The sequence below is a fragment of the Eupeodes corollae genome, chromosome 1 (genome assembly GCF_945859685.1).
Source record: "Eupeodes corollae chromosome 1, idEupCoro1.1, whole genome shotgun sequence".
Lineage (NCBI taxonomy): Eukaryota > Metazoa > Arthropoda > Insecta > Diptera > Syrphidae > Eupeodes > Eupeodes corollae.
The window spans coordinates 201,713,959-201,736,906 of record NC_079147.1 but is presented as its reverse complement, the minus strand read 5'-3'; the positions used below and the strand labels follow the sequence as shown (position 1 = coordinate 201,736,906).

General features: G+C 31.6%; 1 protein-coding gene across 8 annotated transcripts; it reads left to right on the top strand.

Annotated features, from left to right (window-relative positions):
* The first annotated feature begins 842 nt into the window (after nucleotides 1–842).
* On the top strand, nucleotides 843–22,938 carry LOC129939016 (choline/ethanolamine kinase). Of its 8 annotated transcripts, none has more exons than XM_056046872.1 (9): nucleotides 843–861; nucleotides 13,531–13,637; nucleotides 13,697–13,853; nucleotides 19,528–19,680; nucleotides 19,761–19,933; nucleotides 20,010–20,204; nucleotides 20,735–20,824; nucleotides 22,368–22,794; nucleotides 22,849–22,938. In XM_056046872.1, the coding sequence occupies exons 2-9, from the start codon at nucleotides 13,537–13,539 to the stop codon at nucleotides 22,912–22,914; spliced, it is 1,362 nt and encodes a 453-aa protein (XP_055902847.1). In that variant the 5' UTR covers nucleotides 843–861; nucleotides 13,531–13,536; the 3' UTR covers nucleotides 22,915–22,938. The 8 variants fall into 8 exon arrangements, with proteins under 8 accessions (XP_055902847.1, XP_055902844.1, XP_055902846.1 ...); XM_056046869.1 differs by lacking the exon at nucleotides 843–861 and adding an exon at nucleotides 2,077–2,467; XM_056046871.1 differs by lacking the exon at nucleotides 843–861 and adding an exon at nucleotides 2,078–2,405.
* The last annotated feature ends 10 nt before the right edge of the window (nucleotides 22,939–22,948 follow it).

Genomic DNA, 22,948 nt, shown 5'->3' with positions numbered 1-22,948 from the left:
ACAAAAGGCTATTGTAATGACCCCAAAGTGCTTTTGCTCTCTGAGTAGAGGTTATTATCCGAAAATCTTGGATGAAAAACACCTCGACCTCACTGAACTGTCAAAAAATAATTGTAAAGTGTGTTAGTTAAGCTATCGCTCAGTTTTTGTTTGATTTATTTGCTCTTTCATATTTACATACATGATATCTGGGCCTGGTTCTCAGCGGATCGTTTCAACTCAACCTTTTAAATTCGGCTCGCGTCGTATTTCCCTATTAACGGATTCGGGGCGAAGCGTGATTTGATACTTTTGGTTTGACTTTTTCTGCCTATATTATAGTGATTTGACAGCTTTACAAATTAAAATTTGTTTTGTTTTTATTGAATTTTTGAAATTTGAGGTGATTTGTTTAAATTTTTATACTTTTTTGTGGATTGTGTATAAATTATATGAATTTTAAAATAAATCTAACTCATAATTTTATATAATTACAATAAAGAAAGAATCCACGAAGTCGAACAGTGAATAATAATGAACCCTCTTTCGGCTGTGAATCCACAAAAAAATATATCGGATTTCAAATCGCCAACAACCATTATGACATTTCAAATTCGCCCTCGAATTCGTTAATTGGTTGAATTTAAAACGAAGAAGGCGAAAGCGAGAATGGCAAACTCGATAGTAAAACGATTTGCGACGAATCGAATAATCAGACCCCTGTAGTAGATTTTGTAATCTTATCTTATAACTCATATCGTACTTCTTTTACGGCTTCAATTGCAAAACCTATTTTATCAAACACTAACATTTAGTCTTATTTTATAAGTGTATAAACAAGTTTTCCATGTGAGATTTTAATTTCCAACACAAAAAGCTAAAGTTAAGTATACAAAACAATTTAATAAAAAGAAAGTAAAGTGATTTTGAATGAAATCTGTTTTTAAATCTAAACTTTTTGAATTTGTAGTGTTTATTGTCATTTGATACTTGTGTTCTTTCGAAGACTTTTCTCTCACTATGAAAGTAACAAGTTTAAGATTGTTTAAGATAAAGAGAATATTAATTGCATTGAAGACTCTGACGTATTATGATGTGGAAGTGCTGCGTAATAAAGCTAAGTACACACGATTATCAGATCTAATGGTATTGACAGACTGGCCAGTAAACACAAAATTCCAAATGTCTTACAATCATGTGAATTTGCATTCTTTTTTCGACATTGTTGTCAGAATTTGTTGTTGTCAGACATTGTAAGACGAAGTTTGCAGTTCTTAGATGTTGTTAAAAAAAATGTTTAGTTATTATGGTAATTGATGGAAATTTTGTCATTGTCATACGTAAAAAATGTTCTACGCGGACGTAACATTGAATCAACTTACTATTTGACAATACAATTGTAAAACTGGCAACAAAATCCTTCAACTGTGCAGAGATCAGTTTTTCATTAAAACGTATTTGGCTATACTCTATAGTAACCTTTGTCAGATATTTGACAATATTGTAATATAGTCAATGTTGACAATATAGTAAAATCTGAAATTGTCTAAGCTTAAAGTCTATTAAACTGCGTATAACCATTCAAATAAATTTAAATTAATAAATTTTAAACCAAACATTTTAATTTATAAGAAATTAAGCCAGAAACCTAAGAAACAACAAACATCTTTGCGCTAATTGCTCTATGAGTTTGTGTCGTTCAAGGAGTGTTGCCAAGGAATTAAAAATGTACTTTATGATTTTACTGTAGTAAGATTAATAACAAAAAGTACTAGCCCTTTCAGTGTTGCTGTCTCTGACGTAGTGTAGCACAATTTGTTCTGACAAACAACGTAATTCTTATTTTATATAGAAATCCAAAATACAAAGTATGTATATCAAAATGAATGCATTAAAAGGATTCTCCAAAAAATTGAAATTTGTTTCAGTTTTTCATTTTTTTAAACAATTATTTCACTTAAAAGTACGAATCAAAAATTGTGATTGTATATGGTACTAATAGACTAGACATCCCTGCTTATACCGATCGAGCAATCTCAACCTCAAGCGATTGCTTGTTGGTTGCGTTGACATGCTAAAGTTGCTAAATGCTAAGTTAGTTATAAACCGATAGTGACTGTAGAAAGTGATACTTTTGCCCGCTCTGCTTGTGATAAAACCTAACGTTATTTTTTGTTGGAGAAAAATAAAAAAACTCCTGTTCTTATTATTTTTTTTCCCTTTTATAATACATAAATCTTTAATCTGTACCTGTTTTATTTACGCATTTATTTTTATTAGTGTGTTAAGATAATTGAAGTCATTAGTATCCTACTTTTAGTTGAAGTGCTATATAATTGTGACAAAGAAATTCGCGTGTTTCCTATTTACTCGTGCATAATATATATACCTACCTTCAACAATTATATATGTAAATTCATATATAGGTACCTATATTTTCTGAAAATAAATTTTAATATTTATCAACAATATGACAAAACTAACCACTGTAAGTTTCTTATTAAGTATCATTTTGTTTTGAATTAGTAGCAAATACATTTGGAAAATTATAATCAGTTAAAAATTTGTTCCCACGTAAAAAGGATTTTAGCAATGAGATAAGAATTTATATTATATTAACTTTCTGTAGATTCTCTTTAAACAACAACGTTTACAATTGTACTAAAATATCTAATGGCAGCTCATTAAAAACAAAACAGGTTCTGGCGCAGGTATTTAAATAAGTTTGTATGGGCAGGTACTTGAATTTAAATGTAAAAGCTGGTTCGGTTTTTATTTTTCACTAACATAGGTCATTAGTTGTATTGTAATTACTTACCGAGAAGTGTTTTATTTGGTTTGTCGCTATCGGGTTGCGTACAAATAGACTTTTGAAATATTTATTCCTAATTATTTCATGGATGAATAAGTGATTAGTGATCTCAAAACTAAAATATGTTAAAGGAAATTCACAGTTAAATATGGATTAAGCTAATCAGTCTATTTCGATTGATTAGCGCCGTTGAAGCAGAGTCTTTGAAAGTTTTCTTAAAAAACTTGGCCCACTGAAAACAAACTATGGTTTAAAAATTAAAATTACTATTTAAGGCAAGACAGATCTGCTACACAGCTAAAAAAATTATATTTGTGTAATATTTACACTTGCTGATTTTTTGGTTAGAGGTCCGAATTTTTTATTTTAACTTATCTTAAGAATGGACCAAAAACCGGCATTAACTGGGAAATTGTCTTTAATAAGCGAATACTTTTTTTGTGCAGTCCTACAAAGTTTTCCGTCTCTTTTTTGCAATTTGAGAACCTACATAAATATTTTTTTTTTTAATTTTTGTGCATATATAAAGGGTGACTAAATTTTAACAGCAGATGTTGATTTTGAAATAAAACACAAATTATTAAGCAAATTATTTTGATTTTTTTTTCGGTAATATTAGAATGGTTCACTAATGTACGGAACAGAATGTTGGGGAAATGACATGACATGACCTTGGCGGCCAATTGACAATACCAACACGTGAGATAACACGGCTATTGGATTTGTAGCGCAAAAGAGCCATTGTTTCAACCATCCTGTCGAAACCACATATCTTCTACATCAATATCTTCTAATTCCGGCCATACAATATTCGTTATAGTCTCACGAAAGCGAACGCCATTCATAGTAAATGCGAGACAAGCCTCATTATGGAAAACAACAAAATAGTCACATGTTATAGGTGTATTGGATTTTGAACAATCACTCTTTATCAGAGTGCGATATGACCAACTTTTGTAAAGTGTAGTACCCGTGACACGAAGGTTAGTGCATTAGACTGTCATGCTAGAGGTCTTCGCCCCCTGCCTATGCCATCTAAAGTTTTTACACTAGTATTGCCAGTGGCGGACTAAGAGGCAGTGACACCCGGGCGGTAAAGCAAGCTTACACCCCTTGAAAAATTAAAAAAAAAAAAACACGAACAAATATTTTATTTAAAGGTGCTTAAAAACTTTTATTGTACTGAATGTTTCGATTATATCATTGAAAACTATATTTTTTTAAAGTATAACCAAAGTAGTCAACCTATTTTGGCTCATCATTGATCTTAGATAAGTCTTTATCAATTTTAATTTGAAAAAGCTTCGTTCACACGATGCCACTGAGACGCAAATTGTTAAATAAATTTTCATCGCCAATGACAGATTCGGTAAAGAGTCTGAAAAATCCCACTTAACAATGAAGATTAAAAATTCAAAGGCTGTCCAAATATCTGCATCTTTTAAATTTATCTTTGAAGCTACCATGTGACGCCGAATTCACTGGATTTCCAATATGATACTGTTGTCTGTAAATTCTGTAAATGTCGAGGTAGGCATTGGAACCACAGCCCGCAGTTCTTCTTCCGTTCCATACAGCAATATTTTCGGTTGAAGAGCTGAGCAAACTGACGCATTATCTTCCATGCCCTTAGATCGATGCACAAGTTCAGTATAAAATGTATCCTGAAATTCTAACATGGCTCTTCGTGTTTCCTCTTCCAACGTCAAACCAGCATCTTGAGCCTTTTCGCCTGGCATAATTTTCTTCTTTTCTTCCCCGCCTTTCGGTGCATTGTTCTCTTGCGCATATTACGGCATTTTTCACGGATTCATCACGGTGTTCACGAAGAACGAATTTTTGGAAGTATTTCTGTGCTGAATCAACTTCTTCCAAAATAACCAGAATGAAAGATAACATAAAAACGTAAAGTAGCATACAGCAGATAAGAGTATGGTTGCAGCACCTCTTGTATCTAAATTTTCCTTTTCAGGATCACAAAGGAGTACAAGAGTTGAAACTATCTTCGAAAAATGTTCCTTCAATGGCTTAACAGCCTCGCGATGAGCGCTCCATCTAGTGTGTACAAGTCGCTTGACTGACACACCTACATTTTTTATGAGAATATCCTAACGATGCGTGGATGCTGAGAAAAATGTGTAAAGTCTTTCCACTGTCACAAAAAACGTTGTACTTGAAGGAGTGCTTCCCAAAGAGTGAACTCCACAAAGGTTTAAAGAATGCTTTGCACATGGCGTAAACAAAGCTTTTGGATTAATTTTCCGAATTAATTTTTGAACTTCTCCATGAATACCCGCCATAGTCGCAGCATTGTCATATCCCTGAGTCCGACAAAGATTAATGTCAAGAGTATCTTCATTGAGTTGCTTTAAGATATCGTCGGTAAGTTCTTTGGAAGTCTTTCCGGATGTAGGAAAAAACCCAGAAAAGATTCCCTAACCTCAAATTTGCTTCTTGAATGTGAACGTATCTAATGACCTCGCTCATTTGGTCGATATGTGATTCATCGGGTATGCTGTCGAATATAATGCCAAAGTACTTTGCCTGGTGGATGTCTTTCAAAAATTTTGTCCTCACTTCTTTACCCAAAAGGCTTATAAATTCATTTTGAATATTCTTGGTCAAATAGGGTTTATGCGTACCGTTATTTAAAAACGAAACGGAAAAAAATACTCATATCAGTAAAGAAAAAAGGACTGAACACAGAACTGCGACGGTTGGTAAATGCTTGGTTGTTGCTCTTGGGCGATAAATATTTTATTTCCATATTACTTATATTAAGAGAATAGGCCAGTAACGAAATTTATGCGCACATATATGTAGGTAGGCAAAGTTATTTTTCTGTTACTGATGGCACCCCTTATTAGTCTGCCACCCGGGCCGGACCGCCCCACCGCCCCGTCTTAGTCCGCCACTGGGTATTGACTCTTCCGAGGAATTGAAAAATTCTCCAAAAGTAATTCTTGGCATGAAAAGTGCTTTCTCAAATTAGCCGTTCGGATTTGGCTTTAAACTGTAGGTCAGTCCCTCCATTTCTGACAACATGACTCGCAAACAGTAATGGTTGAAAATGGTAAGTCACTAGGCCCTAGTTCTCAGCGGACTGTTGCGCCACCTAATTTATTTAAAGTGCAACCAGGCCAAGTTTTGAAAGTTGGTCTTGACCTTATTTCACTGCAATCGATTCTGCTTATTGACGAATCCACTGAGGTGAACATGTGCCTCATCACTGAAGATGATTTTTTTCGAAAATTGATCATCCACTATTGTCATTTCCCGCCACCATTCTGACCATTGGCGATGCTTATAAGAGGCTTTAGTTCCTGAGTCAATTGCACCTTGTTAACCAGTAAATGCATACATATTGGAGGATTTGTTAATTCCTCGCCAAAGGCAGTATCAGTGAAAACAACATCTGGCATGACAGTCCTTTGCACCAACGCTTACGAAACGGTTACTGTATTTATCTGCCTGCGCATAAGTACGTTATATTAAAAAACAATTGCACATATCTACCACATTTAGTATTAAACACCATATCCACGGCCAATGGAAAAAAACCATGGAACATGGAAACACAAATATCAGTTCTGTTTTAACCTTAAATACACATGTTATCTTTTCTATCTTGGTCTGATAACACTGTTTCGTCTCAAGCTTATGATTTTCTTCTTTGTAAAAAAAGATCTTACATATATTTATTTCAATATACATACATTTTACGCTCTGTTTACATTTTATCGCTAAAAAATTACAGCCCATACAACACACCCACCACATATGTTACATTATATTCATATTGCATGAGTGTACACATCTGTGTGCATTTATTTGATGAAGGCAAATATATTAAATACACATATTATAGACTAAAAATAAAAAGAAATCTCGACACAAAATCTACGGAAAATTTATAAATCAAACATATACTCGAAATACATATAATTTGTCCCCCTTAAGTCACTTATCAACAGCACACTCTTTACGCAGTATCTATAGGTATCAAAAACTGAATGGCTAAAAATAATACAACGTTTTTGGGGATAAGATCTGCAAAACTAAGTGTTTACTAAAAAACAGAAACAACCTACAAACATTTTTGTTGATAAGATTGTGAGCTTTAGAAGTAAGTTTTCAAGGAAAAATACTCAATCGTATTCAAGCAAAAATTATAACTTTAGGAAGGTTAAATAATATATTCTTGTTTGTTTTTAAAGTTTTTTTTTTTAATTTAATTTAATTTTAATGTTTACATTAATTGTGTGAATGAGTTTTGTTTTGTTTTGATTTCATTTAATCCCTCATTTTCATTGAGGGTAAATAAAATAAATAAGAATTAAAATCACAAAGTAGAACAGATCACAAAGATATGTTAGAAGAAATATGGTAATTCTTTTAAAATTTCCTATTGACATGTGAAATGTGCATTTTTTTAAATTGGGATTAAAATAGCATTATTTACACTACACAAACGTAAAATAGTATTTAAAGAGAAATAATTGTTAAAGCCATGTATCAATTGCGTTTAAATGTTTCCAACATAAGTTAGTTTTGTACACCATAATATTTTCGAAAAAGTTAAAAAGGTAATCCACTCAATGCGCTCAATGGTGGATCCAGAGGGATGAGGTGGTAGGGGTCTATGACCACCTTTAGGAGATTATTTGGTTTCAATTTTCGTAGGAATTCCCTTGAATTCAAAACTTATGGTATTGCGTAAATCGACACCCTTATATTTAAATTTATTTATTATTTATGTATATCTGAAAATAAAATTTATATTTTACAGCATTAAAGTTTGTTATCAAAAATACTACTTTTAACTGAGGATCGTACCAGAAGCCTAAGTTAAGTTTCATCACAATTTCTAACATTTCTTCGTGAAATGTCACAAAAATCCTCTAAGCTATTGTAAATTTGCTCTTAAATATGTCATATTTATATAGAATCCTGTTGGATTCTTGGAATGCTTTCATATGTTGAAAGTCGTCCAAATTAAATATAAGGTCCGCCATCTCACGTGTTTTTTTTCAACTAGTGATTATTTCGTGAATGGTAACACTTAGCTTATGTCTGATTTGACAGAAATTAGTTTTATGCTTCCGCTGAACGAATATGGTTGTGATCGACTTAGAGAAGATGCCGATTTTGCCAACAAAAATCATCTTTTCAGATGAAGCTCATTTTGATCTTGGCGGGTTTGTAAACAAGTAAAATTGTCGCATTTAGGGCACAGAAAACCAGCACGCATACATTAAAAAGCCGATGCACCCAAAACGAGTCATTGTTTGGTGCGGATTTTGGTCCAGAGGCATTATTGGGCCATTCGTCTTCGTAAATGAGCAATGAGTGGCCGTTTCACTCAATGGCTATCGTTATCGGGCCATGTTGAACCAATTTTGGATTGTCAATTAAGTGGAGGATATTGGTAACATTTGGTTTGAACAGGACGGCGATACGTGTCACACAGCCGAAGCTACAATCGATATTTTGAGCCCATTTAAAAAAAAAGTTATTTTAGTTAGACCATATCTTGCTGGACAACAGAGTTCTAAAATAATGTAATAACTAAAGTTGTCTCTTTACCCCGTGAAATATTTAAATGAAAAATAAGATAACATTATGTTATTTAAATATTGTCAGCCTTCTTTGGTAAAAATTAAAGAACATTTTTAAGCGGTGCTCACCCCCCCCTGATTCAAATTCTGGATAAGCCCTTGAATGCACTTATTGTCCATCAGAAACAAAAATGAACATGGAGTATTGAAAATGTAAGTCAATAGAGGCTAGACATAATCCAATAAAACAGAACAACAAATCAGCAACGTATTCAACAAGTCAAAAGCATATCTGTAACACAATTAATACCATTAAAATTAACTACCAATAGGAAAAATTATGCCGTTAATTTTTTTCACCAAGTACATGTAGAAAATATTTAATAATTCGAAATGGTCTCCCTTTCTTGAAGGAACACTTTAACTATTTGTTTTCAGGAGCTATCAATTGCATATATAATTAATGTATATAAACTTGATTTTTTCATGAAATCGTTAATAAATCATTCAGTTTATATACTTTCCTGTTCCACTCAAAATATTTGTGATTTCAATCGATAGAACTATTAACTTCTACCAGCTACCTATATACTAATAATTAAAATAATTTGTTTTTCACTTTATTTTATTCAGTTAAATTTTTGTAGGTATATCATTAAAAATAAAGCTATTAACAAAGATGCGATAATTATTAAAATTAAACCGCTATAAGTTCTTATTTGCTTGCAATTTTAAAATATGCCTATTCCAAACATTGCTGCAATTATTGAGACCTTTAAAACCACCATTGTTAAAACAATTTTAAATTCAAACTAATATCATTATTATATGATAGTGGAACCTTGAATTTCTATGTTAATTGCGTAAGTTTAAAAAAATGATGCACCCCGGAATCACTTTCATCGGTTTCATTTTGGACTACCGCCAGCATCTGACTTGTTATTCTCTAAACAGAAAATGAAGTTTCCTATTTGTTAGAAGGAGGCAATATAATTGCTATAGCTCCCCTAGACTTCTTGTTAAATGTCAGTTATTGAACAAGCACTTTATGTACTGTCCTATAATAAGCCCCAACTCATAAAGATCTTTCGCGCCAACCCTATTCTTTTGTACTACTCACTCAGCTATTTTTATCGACAGCATTTAATACAAATATTACTTAACAACATAAATAAATACTTCTATAGTTATTTTTGTGTTAAAAGTCGATTAGAATTCATTACATGTACATATCTGAGTTCCTATATGTAAGTTGACAAATCGGAATTTTTCAGCTGTTTTCACTTTTTCTCTAGTTTGTTTTCTCACTTAAGATTCTTCAGTTTTGCAATCTTTCCGACCGTTGAACTTTTTTATCATGTTAATATTTTAAATGTAAGCGCTCTTTTATAATCTGTATAGGAATGTTTCTACGTCATAAGTTGTTTGTATAGCTCACAAAATGTTAGATGTTGAACTGATTTCAACCATCAATGAATTAGTTGGTGTTACTAACTGAAAACAATGTATTGTTATGGATTTTAGGGGAGGGGGAGGAGCCTCAGATATTAAAGGCCGATAAAAAGTTGATACAAAGAGTGAATGTGAGATTGTGTGCGTACAAGTTTTGAATTATAATATTTATATGTGCGCATTGTTATAGCACTTAATATTTATACAGCTTATTGTTGATAACTTGAAGTACGCACTCAATAAATTTAATTAACATCACGAGCGATAAATACAACTATTGCGGTAATAAACTAAATTAATTAAAACTTAATCCTTAGCAATCTCAATAACTTGACCTAAAAAAATTGTTTGCTTGTAATTTTTTTAAACCCACGAATTAAAAAAGGGCTTTTCAAAATTGATAGAAACAGAAAAATATTTAAATATTTATTTGAGATTTTACCATTTTTAAAGTTATGTAGGTATTATATTGCCCTATATTCCTAAAACGCACTTGGGCTTTGTTTGTTAACTTCACCGAAATTTTGTATAAATCTTTTTTAGATTTATAAATTAGACAGGCTACGCAATTACTTATTTTTAATAAAATGAGCTTATTTATGATCAATTGCATTGCACTTAATTTGTACATCATAAAAGTTTATTATTAAAATAAGGCGCAATTTTTTACAAAACAAACACCCATTACCTTACAATTTTGCTGAACTTATTATTTTAAAAATAATACGAAGCAGATGCCCAAGCACAATCGTATTTAGTACGTTAGCCTTTAATTATAAATTGTAGATAAATTACAATTGCATCACATTTAAAAAAAAAAACGTATAAACAAACAAATGAGTCATTTCTTCATTGACTTGTAAAAATATACAATGAAATAATATAAATAAATAAGTGGAGTAACAAAGGTGCATGAGGAAGCGATTGTTTTCAAACTTTGTCAACGTAATTTGAAATGTTCGAAAAAAATAACCAAAATTTGTATGCCAAAATATTTGTTTGATAAAGCTAAAATATTCGATAAATTCATTTGAAATGTAGACCAACTGTGGTCGTTAGTTAGACGAAATCTGATTTCATATTTACCCATCTTCATCTTCAAAATGGACTCATTTTTCTTAAACAGTAACGAGAGAGATTGAGACTAAATGATGCACCGAGTAAATCCAATATAAAAGAACTGAATACTGAATTTACAAGGGCGGATCCAGGCTTTTAATCAAAAGGGGGGGGGGGGTAGGAGTTGTGTTCACACACTTTTGAGAATCGTTAAAAATGTTCTTTAGTGCTCTGTAAAATATTGGCTGATAAAATTACAATACCATAATGTAATCTAAACTTTATATTTGTTATTTCAAGGTCAAAAGGGACAGCTTTTTATAGATTTATTAGAATTAACCATGAATGTTACAAATGAAAGTATTCCTAGATTTCAGCAATTTTTTTAAATTATGTCCTATTAAAGGGCTAACACGCAATAGTCTATAGGGGCTTTGGGTAGGCTTCATGCAGAAATGTTAGAAATTGTGTTGAAGCTTAGCCTTTTCCAAAATTAGTATACATATTCTTGTTATCATTTCTGTAAATGGAAAAAACGCTTTAAAAATTTAGTTGTAAAAGCCAAAAGATGCGAAAGTTTGCCCGAAAAATTTGATGTTTTTTCGTAAGAAAATAAAACAGAGTCCGATATGAAGAATTTCTTCTGATGCAATTTCCAGAAGTCTAATATTACTCTCGTTTTCTGTCTGCTTACTCGTAGATTGGAGCTATTGCCAGAAGACAAATTTTTAAAAAATTACTATTTTGCGTGAACCTTTTTCAAATATTTTGATCAAAAAGGAGTCAACAAGACTTACAAATTGGAAAGGGAAAAATGTTTGTTTCATGAATTTAGGAATTGAGTGCGATTAGGTACAACATTTAATACAATACAAACAAAACAAAAGGTGAACAAATGAGTCGTGTAGGTTAACTCACGAATAACATGTTACACACTCTTTTTACTTCAATTCTCGAAAGTTTCAAAGCTTTTTTTTATTAAATTAAAAAATATAAAATATTCATTATGTTTTTTCAATTAGACATTAGTTTAACGATAATCTCACATTTGAAAAAGTAGATTTATTTGTTAAAAGTTTATCTAAAAAGTATTTGTTTCTAATAGATACACAATTTTTAAAGAAAAAAAACGCTTTAGGAAAGCCTTTCTTAATGCGCGTTTAATAAAATAAGATTTAATTGCAGATGAGTTTCAGGTGTTTAAAGGTAACTTAATACTTGTTTTTGGCAGCCAAACCACATTAGAAAAAACCAAAAACATGGTGAATATTTTTAAATTTCTAACAAATCTGTATGTGAAAACTATTCATAAAACACTAATGGCTGAAACACAAACACTCTTCAGCTTCGGCTTCGCCTGACGTTTACGAGTTGAGCCATAGGAATTCAATGCATGCTATCACAATGGATCTTCGACCTCACGTTTCGTTTGACAATCGTAAGGAAAAGAACGTAATTTAACGTAATGTGACTCCAAACGGAAGCTCTAGTTCAATTATCTGAACTTTTGCTTTGTCTGACAGCTCATCAGCTGTAAAAAAATGTCAACAAACAAAATATTTGCAACCTAACGTAACGCAGACGAAGCCAAAGCTGAAGCGTGTATGTGTTTCAACCATAAACAGTATGAAGCTTTATTGCTTATTTGTCCCACTACCCGAATACGTCATTGATTGAATGATGGTCAAGTAAATCCAATGTGAATTAACTAAACATTGTCATTAACAATATCAATTCCTGTGTCAAGATAATTGAGATCAATTGACAATCAAATTGACGTTTATTTGACAGCTGTCAATATTGGCTTTTATGTATCGCAAAATTTGGTTTCTTCTCCGTTAATTTATTCTAACTATTCAAGAGGACAAGAGACACAATGTGATGAATCGTTTAAAAGTGAACACCGTCAAAAATGTTCATAGTCATTTTGTAATCCCTCTACTGTGCTGTAAGTGTAACGATGAATTTTTCTGCACATGCGTGTTTTAAGCTCTGCTATAAATCCTTTCCCAAATTTTTTGACAGGTGCTGCTTTTGTGTTTGCATGCATCTTTTATGTATGTAAACTTTTATTAAAAGTTCCCTGTTTTGCCCTAATACATACCCTTCTAGCATATTGCAATAAAAAAAACATCATTTAAAATAAATGCAAAATAATTAAAAATAAAACGAAAAAACAGCCCTTCCAGTTTGATTTTGAACCGAAACTGACTACAAAAGTACAAAACAATAATATTCTGGTGATTGGTGCGTCGCTCGTGGTAGTCATTCACTTCACTGTAAATGTTGTTCTCAGAAATTCGTACACTTTTTAGTCTATGGTATTGATTTTTCTTTTCAGTAGTGAAATATTTGCTTCCAACGTTACATCGTATCGCTCCTCTAAAACTTAAGTTAAACAATCCAAGAAAAATTGAAGTAAAATATATAAACGCATTAATATTCCAAAAAAAAGACTTTTTGCTATATAAACAATAATATGAAATTAGTGAAAAGTTTGTCATTCACCGAAGATATCAAACAGTATTTTTTGAAAAATGTAAACACGCATAATTCTTGTGTCAAAACTTATGTTGAATGTAGAATTCAAGGAGAACTCCCTCAAAATCTAATTAGATAATACATAAATGAATTTGAATACCAATGTTTGTACAATTTATATATTTTTAGGCATCAATGGATGAAATTCGGAATGCAGCTTCTCGATTATGCCGGGATTATTTAACTGGACGTTGGAAGTCAATTTCTGCAGAAGACATAGTTGTTAAGCGGATAAGGTGGATGGATTAGTTAAAAATACGATTTTGATTTCCTTATATTTTGTTTTTCATTTTAGTGGCGGTTTGTCTAATTTCTTATACTACATCAGTCTACCAGCAGAGGAGGTGTCAGATAAAAATAGCAACAGCTTATGTAATATTCAAACTACTGCTATAAGTACTAGCAAGCGCCAGAGAAAAGACAGTGCAGCGTGCGGAGATGAACCAACTGAGGTGAGAATTTTGTATAAACTTGTGTGTGAAGCTGAAAGCGTTGAGTGGGGGGGGGGCAGGAGATGTATTTAAGGGGTTTATTTATCCTGGTCGTCATAACAATGAAAGTGCAAACAAAATCAAAATCAGGTTTCAGATCTGATAAGTAGGTAGGTTAGGTAGGTATAGGTCTAGGTAAGGGCTGATGGTACGACATTTCACCAGAACATTTAAATACGCCTTGTTATAGGTGAAGGTTTTATGGATTTATTAAAAAAAGAAAAGAAAGATTGTGAATTTTATTTTTGCGTACATATGATCCGAACAAATCCATAAATTCAAGTTTGTTTGACGTTAACAAATTGGAATTGGGTGGAAAGCAATTTTGTTTTATATGAGTATGGGGCTAAGGCTATTGGCGTCGTCGTATGGTCGGCAGATAATATCAACAATAAATGATTATTTATTGTGGGTGCTAAATGCTTGTAATCAGTCGAGTTTTAATTATTTCCGGCCGAAGAAATAATTAATTTTTTTCCGTACATTTAACAAAAAGAAAACTATGAAATCATGAAATTTCAACAAAATTTTACATCGCAAAATATCAAAAAATAATAAAACAATTTTATAAATTAAATTAAAATTTTTGATTCATTATTTTGTATAACTGTACTTCAAATCTTTGCACTAGTTCTTGTTTTGGTGACATTTTTGATTACACAAGGTTATCCATTTTGTGGCTTCAAAAGTAAACGTACATATATAAAATGCATGTAAGATATTTGTTTCATTATTTTTTTTATTATGAAGTTCTGGTAGACAGCCTTTGGCCAAACCATATTAAACTTAAAATTATCTTGTGTTAAATAAAGTTTTCAACTAACTAACTTTTTATGAAGTTTGCACATTGGCATTATGTGTGAGAACTACATCATTGCAGCATTGATTCTTTTGAAGTAATTTTCGACCACTTTTTGAAACATATTGGGCGGTATCTCAACCAGAACTTGACGAATCTTGTGCATAAGCACGGTCTTCCGCATAGCCCCACAACAAAATCCAGTGGTTTAAAATTGCATAAAGAATTACACGACCATTGAATGTATCTTGCAATAAAGCCATATTCGCTCGAGTTGTGTGGCATGTATCACGGTCTTGTTGAAATCGCATATTCTCCAAGTCGTATTCTTCAATAGCAGGCAAATTATGACCATAATGCTTCGAATTGACGGTGACAGTCGTTACATCGTCGTTTTCGAAGAAGAAAGGTCCAATCACACCTCTGGACCAAAGACCGGACCAAACAGTGAATTTTTGTGGATGTAATGGCCTCTCTTAAAATACTTTATTATTCTCAGAACACTAAATACGAGAATTTTGTTTATTAACATATCCACCGAGTGAGAAAAATCGCCGTTGTTCAAGCATCCATTCGACTTATCTACTACCGCGACGTTGTAAATGTTTAGCTGGCTTCAGTTGTTGCGTGAGCTTGACTTTATATAGATGTAGGTGTAGATCCAAATACAAAATACGCAATAGTGTGCCGAAAGACAGAACTAATTCCTGAGAACGACGAGGAATCCACACATTCGGGTCTTCTGCAACTCTTTCACTTAAATCAGCGATATTTTCATCGGTACGATCGAAAGCATGATGCACAGGCCTTACAATATCTGTAACCAATCCAGTCTCTTCAACATTTTGCGAAATGTTTGCGTAGTTTAACGATTATGTGAACAATAATTTTCTCCTTAAAACACGATATGTGGTTGAGGCAGAATCACCCTTTTTTGTAGGCGGTTTTAACTATGTTTATGGGTTGTGCGATAGTTAAGCGATCCATTTGCGTAACTGACAGACTTTCAACTAAAACAAATTGGTTTAACAACTTAGTTTGACAGATGTTGAATCTTAGCCCTATGCATTTGAAACCACAAAATGGATAACCCGTAATGGGAAAAATTATGGTGCCTTGGGCAAGTAATAAATGTAAATATTAAGTTCTCAAATTTTCAGCGATATTTTTTTTGAGATTTCGATAAAATTTCCACCATAGAAAATAGTCTTAAAAAAACGCCCTAATACACACACATCTATACATTTTTGAATTTATTTTCGTATTTAATTTTGTGTTTATATTTTTGTCAATAAAGTAAAAATTTAATATTCACTTTGGTTCAATCGATTTGAAATCAACATTAAACTAATGATGTTACGATTTCTTGATATAAAAGTTACTAATAAATTAACTGAAAGAACAGATGATTACTGACTTTCATCAACGGTAAATTTATTTGTTTGCACGTAAAGTTTGATTTTGTTTCGTGCACTTAAAATAAGTTTTTTTTTTCAAATTCACAATAATCGCTTCAAGCAAAAATTAACTTTACGTGGACTTTATGTTTGGACTTATGACGTCTTATTTTTATAGCTACATGAACACAAAATTATCGTTATCTACTGATTTCCAAAAAAAATAATTAATAATAGTAATTCCACTGAATCAACTTAATTCGTATGCTAAATCAAGATTAATTTAAACATTTTGTAATTCACCCTATAGTGAAGTTGATTTTTTTCTTAATAAATACGAACCTTTTTTGCTTTTATTCAGAAAAAAATATAAATAAAGATATGCATGTTTACTTTACTTTATAATTACGAGGTTATTAATCATCACCTCAGTCACAACGCAATTAAAGAGATTTTATCGAATAGACTGTATATAATTTTGTGTATGCATAAAAACCCGCTAATGAAGTATACAAAATAATAAAATCAGATACCAAATAAAAATGTTTAAACATTTTACATCAAAACAATTTACAGTTATATTTTTTTTAATATGCATTTTATATTGCAAGTGTTTATTCGTATGATGTGAGTTGAACTTATACAATAATTCATAAATTTCATTTGTTTATGTCTGGTTATTTATTTGATTAAGATAAAATTGAGATGACGTACTACATAAGATAACTTAACAGTATAAACGATATGTGTAGGAAGAATTTTATAACAGTTGTTGACGGTCTAGGTTCTCACCAAACTTAGTTAGTTTTTGTGCCAATATTAATATTTGAAATAACTAAAAAAACTATTTTAAAAAGAAGTACCAAGAGTTTTTGTACTTGGACATTTCTTTGTATGTTAACTTCTTAAACCTTACTTGCGATCAGTGAAGTAATACGAACATATAAATTGTAAACATAAATATATGTATATACATATAGTTGTGTTCATAAAAATAGCAGTGCTGGTCAAATTTCATTAGATTGTCAATTATTTAAATAATGGAAATTCTTACAAAAAAAATTACCATTTAACTTGCATCTAACGGTCTTTCGTTTTCATATTAGAGACTTTTAGCTTGAAGTTATACCCTTCTTTTCCCTGTGAACACCCATTATTTCAAGTTCTCTGGATATAGAGTGTTCATAAAAATAGAAGTGCTTTTGATTTTATAATTAAAAAGTGTTAAGAATTAATTTTTTTTATTTTTGATAAGTAAATATTTTACTATATAAAGTTATAAGTATTTGTAACATACTACCATATATAAAAATTAATAAATATTTGCTCAAAAATAAACAATCAGACGGTCAAGACACTGCACCGAAGAAATTCGAAAACTTATTCGAAAACTGAGTTTGGAAGGAAAAACCTGCCAAAATATTCAAGACATCATAGGCTGCTCAGCAAATATGGTCAGTAACGCCTAAAAATGGCAAAATAAACCGAAAACGCTAGGCCCAAAAAGAATGACTACTGAAAGAACTGACAAACAAATATTCAGTAAGCAAAACATAACCCTTTCATAGGCCCTAGGAAAATAAGAAATGGACTTCAACTGGCTATTAACCCTATCACAATACGAAGACGTCTTTTATAAGCGAAGTTACCAACCCAAAGTCCACGCAAGGTACCATTCTTGACGAAACGGCATGTGGCCAAGAGAATGGAGTTTGTTAAAGCGCATAGAGATTAGGGAAAAGAGAAATGGAGGAATGTTCTGTGGACCGATGAAAGCAAAGTCGTCCTTTTTGGGTCCAGGGTCGGTCGTCGGGAATATGTGACAAGACCCTTAAATGCAGAAATCGATCCACGGTACACTATAAAAACAGTGAAGCATGGTGGAGGAAAAATTATGATATGGGCTTGCTTTTAATATTACGGGGTCGGGCCTATTTATCTTATCGGGGGTATAAGGGATGCAACCGAACTATGTGAAAATTCCCGAGGAGGTTCTGTTCCCCTATGCTGAAGACGAAATGCCGTTTGTTTGGGTATACCAACAACACTATGACCCAAAGCATACGTCAAAAAATGCAAAATCATGGTTTGTGCAGAAGAAGTTATCCGTTATGGAGTGGCCCGCTCAATCCCTCGACCTTAACAGCATCGAAAATTTGTGGGGGGATGTTAAGAACGCAATTCATTAAGCAAAACCCAAGAATTCGAAATAATTGTGGGAAGCAGTGCGTGATTCGTGGAACGCAATACCAGTCGAGAGATGTCAGGTTTTAGTGGACTTGATGCCACGTAGATGCGAAGCAGTCATAAAAAACAATGGTTATATAACAAAGTACTTATTGTAAGCTAACATTTTTTGTATACTTTCATATAACTTATTACAGTTTTTCTTACTTCATACGTAATAGATCTAGAACTTTGTCATGCACTGCTATTTTTATGAACAGCCAATAATCAATAATCCAAATCAATAATACTTATTTTCTGTTTTTATGAAAAAAAATATTTTAGTTTGTTATAAGAAGTTTAATGAAATATATTTATCTCGCTTATGTGCACGAAATATATACAGATAACACTATTATTAATTTAGAAAAGTCTATTCCGTCCGTCTGTTTGTTCTTGCCCTGCAGACCAAACAATAGCGTCGATTGATGTCAAACTTGGAAATTATGATTTTAAGCCCATTCGTTTAGGCGCTCTTTTTATTTTTTTAAAGACGAAAAATAGCAATTTTTTGGCCATAAATCGAAAATTATAATTTTTGTTCAAAAACAAACCGATAGATTTTTATAAAATTTTCTCTACATTTTTTTCTTGACCTTGCTCCTTTCAACAAAAAAATGTATTTTTGTATTCCTTTGTATTGTATTGCTGGTGTGTAAAGGGTTGTCAGATGTATTGATTTGTTTGATTTAACCTTTTGTTAAAGTTCTCCTAAAGTTAAAAGGAATATTATAATAATTTTGAAGCAAAAATTAAAATTAACGAGGTTTGAAAATTTTTAATTTTGTCAATCTTTTGGCAATTTTGTTTAAAACCTGCAATCCCTTTCTTTATTCAGCAAATATCAATTGCATTTAAGCCTCTGATCATTTGCGATAAAAACGAATAGCAACTATCCTCGACTAAAGATTTAGAGCTCATATACTTTAATTGGTATTCAGATCTACTCCAAACTAAGAAACAAATAAGTTTGAACTGCTATTCGAAAGATCGGGTGGTTGAAAAGAATTCTGGCGCCACATCTTTAAAAATCGCCAATAAATAGTTATCGTATGATGATGGGATATTTATAAGAAGGTAATGGGTAGTTCACACATGAATAGAATATGTTAACCCAAATTTTGTATTGGTAAAATGTTTATGTTTTTAAAATTTCCAAATTTACATTTCAGATGTTTTAATTTTCTTTTTTTGTTTGTATATTTCCTTTAAGGTTCTCTTACGTATTTACGGACAAACACACGGTGAACATGCCTTGGAAACAATGATAACGGAATCTGTTGTTTTTGCTTTGCTAAGCGAACGTAATCTTGGTCCTAAGCTCCATGGACTCTTTCCTGGTGGAAGAATTGAACAATACATTCCCGTAAGTTAAATTATGATTAATGTCATCTATAAATTATTCTAACTTGCGTTATTTCTATACAAAAAAAAAACAAATAACAGGCCCGTCCACTTCGCACTCTCGAATTGTCAGATTGTAAAACATCCATGAAAATAGCTGAAAAAATGGGTAAAATTCATAGTCTTCACATTCCAGTTTCAAAAGAACCCGAATGGCTATGGAATACAATGCAACGATGGCTTAAAAGTCTAGATTCGATTATTAATAATATCAGGTATGCTTATGTCAATGGATGAACATCACGCATGAATTATGATATTTTATTAATTATTTTGAAATATTATCCACAGTCCCGAAAATGAAGAAAAACCAGAGGTTCATGAAATTAAAAAAATCGACTTCGAAAAAGAAGTCGAATGGATTCGAAGTGTTGTTGACAGCGGAGACTATCCAGTGGTGTTCTGTCACAATGATATGCAAGAAGGAAATATTTTACTCCGAGAAGAACCATCTCGATCCCGCCGTGAATCTGTTAAAAGTTTAAGGTACAAACAAAATATACCTTTTCTTTTAAAACTTTTTTGTTTATTGCGATCAACATGATTTGCTTGCATGACTTTCTTTTTCTATGTATTCCAGTTAATTGTATGAGCTTCTTCGTTAAATTCGTTTGGAAAAGCAAAACTTCACTAACATACAATTCAAATAGTATTTGTTCTTCAGCATAATCATACATATGTACGTCATTATGTATTTTTCTCGCTTACATAATAATGCAAATCATAAAATTGTATTTAACATTTTAGGTATTCGTTGAAGTATACTTTTTGTTAAGTTTTATTATTGTTCACACCGATTACATCATCCTATGGATGGGTTGTGGATAGATTTGGTGTGATTTTTCGATGTTTTAAAGATGGCTGAAATGTCAAACTGACGTTTAAATCCGTCAGCAATCTACTCCTCAGACTCTGTAATCGGTGTGATTGTGTATCATAAAAACTCATTTCTGTTTTGAGGCTGAGGTTTGTTTTCTGTTCTTCTATTTTTCTTTAATATTTTCTCTGTGCTGCAGTTCTTTACCAGAGACTGAAAACGAAGCGTCATCAAGTTTAAGCGGTGATCATAATGCAAATGCTTCCAGTGGATTGATTGGAATTCAAAGGTAAGGGTTACACAATAACCCGAGTAGGCGAAAAAATCCATTTCTAAAGAATATAAATAAATATTTTTTTTAGAAAAAAGATAGTCAGATTAGAAACAATGGTAGCATGAAGTACGAGTTTAACAATGACAATACAGATCTAAAAGTAAAAATAGTTCCATTCCATTAAACTTTCCGAAAGATTTTTCTTAGAAATCGCTAATTTTGAATTAATTTTGTAACACATAGTTAAAATATCATTAAAAATTAGAAACATACACCTCTATTAAGTCAGATGCTTTTTCGGAAAACAAATAGGCATTTAAAAAATTGGGGACTCTAAATGGGACTTAACCCTTGAAAACAGTTTGTATGCTTTTTAATTACAAATCAATTAAATGTAAATACAAACTAGACACAAGCAAATCAATTGTGTTGTTTTCATATCCACCAAAACTCTTTTTTGTATAGCTATAAAAGTGGCATCTTAGTTTCCAGTTGGAAAACAATTACTTGAACATGAATTATTCCATTCGCATAGCCTACTATGGCTTTGTTGAGAGTGGATTATTATTTATCTTAATTTTATCAAACTCCATAATAAACTTAAAAACGTGTTTTACAAATTATTTGAATAGCTGAGAATTCTTTGAATTTTACTCATAATAAAGTCAATAATGACTAACTAGTATGGCATTGTTTAAAAACTGTGCCACACGGGTTCCTCGGCAATTAAAATAGTATGTTTTCATTCAATAAATTAAAGTATGTTATTAAATTCTTATTTATAATGATTTTGTTTGTACATATAAAAAAATTGTTTGCATACAAATGAAAAATGTGGTCTCATAAACTTCAAGAGAATTATCATATAAAAATCTGCCCTCAAAGTAATAAAGAAAGAAATATTATTTTTTTTTATTTAATCACGTTTTCTTTTTAATCTATGAAGAAAGCCTGTTGGCTCTTGAGTTAAACCTTTAGCTAAAAATTGAGAAGAACTTAGGTTTTCTGAATTTAAACTGACGCTAGACAATTCGTTGTTCCGGTTTTGACGTTTCGATTCGTTAACTAACTTAAAATTAATACATTTCGAAATTATGTTCTTTAATTTAGGAAATAAGAAATAAAAAGTCCCAATATTAACCATGGCAAACGAAAGTGACGTTTTGTAATCTTATGTTGCTCAATGTAAGACGACAAGAATTTAACCTTTAACAATCTTTTGTGATGTAACACAAAAACAGGAGTAACAAGAATTTGCTTAGTTGATCAGTTTAGAAGGAAATAAAAGATTTGTTTTTCTGCCAGTAATTTTAATCTATAGTTTATGCTCCGACATACCGGTGATAGCTTTTTAAATCAAATATTTTTCTTACATACTGCTTCCTAAAGCTTGGTACACTTGAAAAAAAGCCAACACTACTCTAGCACTAATCAATTATTTAAAATTTAATTTGAATTAAATAATATATGACTACTTAAACAAGAAATAATTGACAAATTCTTTTTGCAAGTAATAATTAATTAAAAAATAATTTATGTTTTTTTTTAACTTTTTTAGCAGAAAACGTTCAATCCCATCCGATGACAGCTACACCGATTTAGATAATAGCAGTGACTCTGTTATAAGTAATGACTCCGAAGAAAGTGAACCAGACTTAATGATAATCGATTTTGAATATTGTGCCTATAATTATCGAGGATTTGATTTAGCAAATCATTTTATCGAATGGACAATTGACTACAGTAATCCAGTATTTCCATTTTTCTCGCATACAAAAGAACAATATCCCACCAAAGAACAAAGGCAAGACTTTATTTCTGCCTATTTGAGAAAGGATAATGAAGATATTGAAAACTATATACCGAATGCTGAAGAAATCGAATCCCTCGAAAAGGAAATTCGAACATTTTCAATGATAAGTCATTTATTCTGGGGACTATGGTCGGTTGTAAATGTTTATCAAAACATTGAATTCGGGTATTGGGTAAGATTGAAGAAATTTGGTTTGAAAAAATCTTTAAAATGTTTTTGATTACAGGAATATGCAGTGTCGAGACTTCGTGAATATCAAGCCCTAAAGAATAGTTTTCTATCAGCACCATAAAAAAGGATAAAAAAAAAAAACAAACAAACAAATC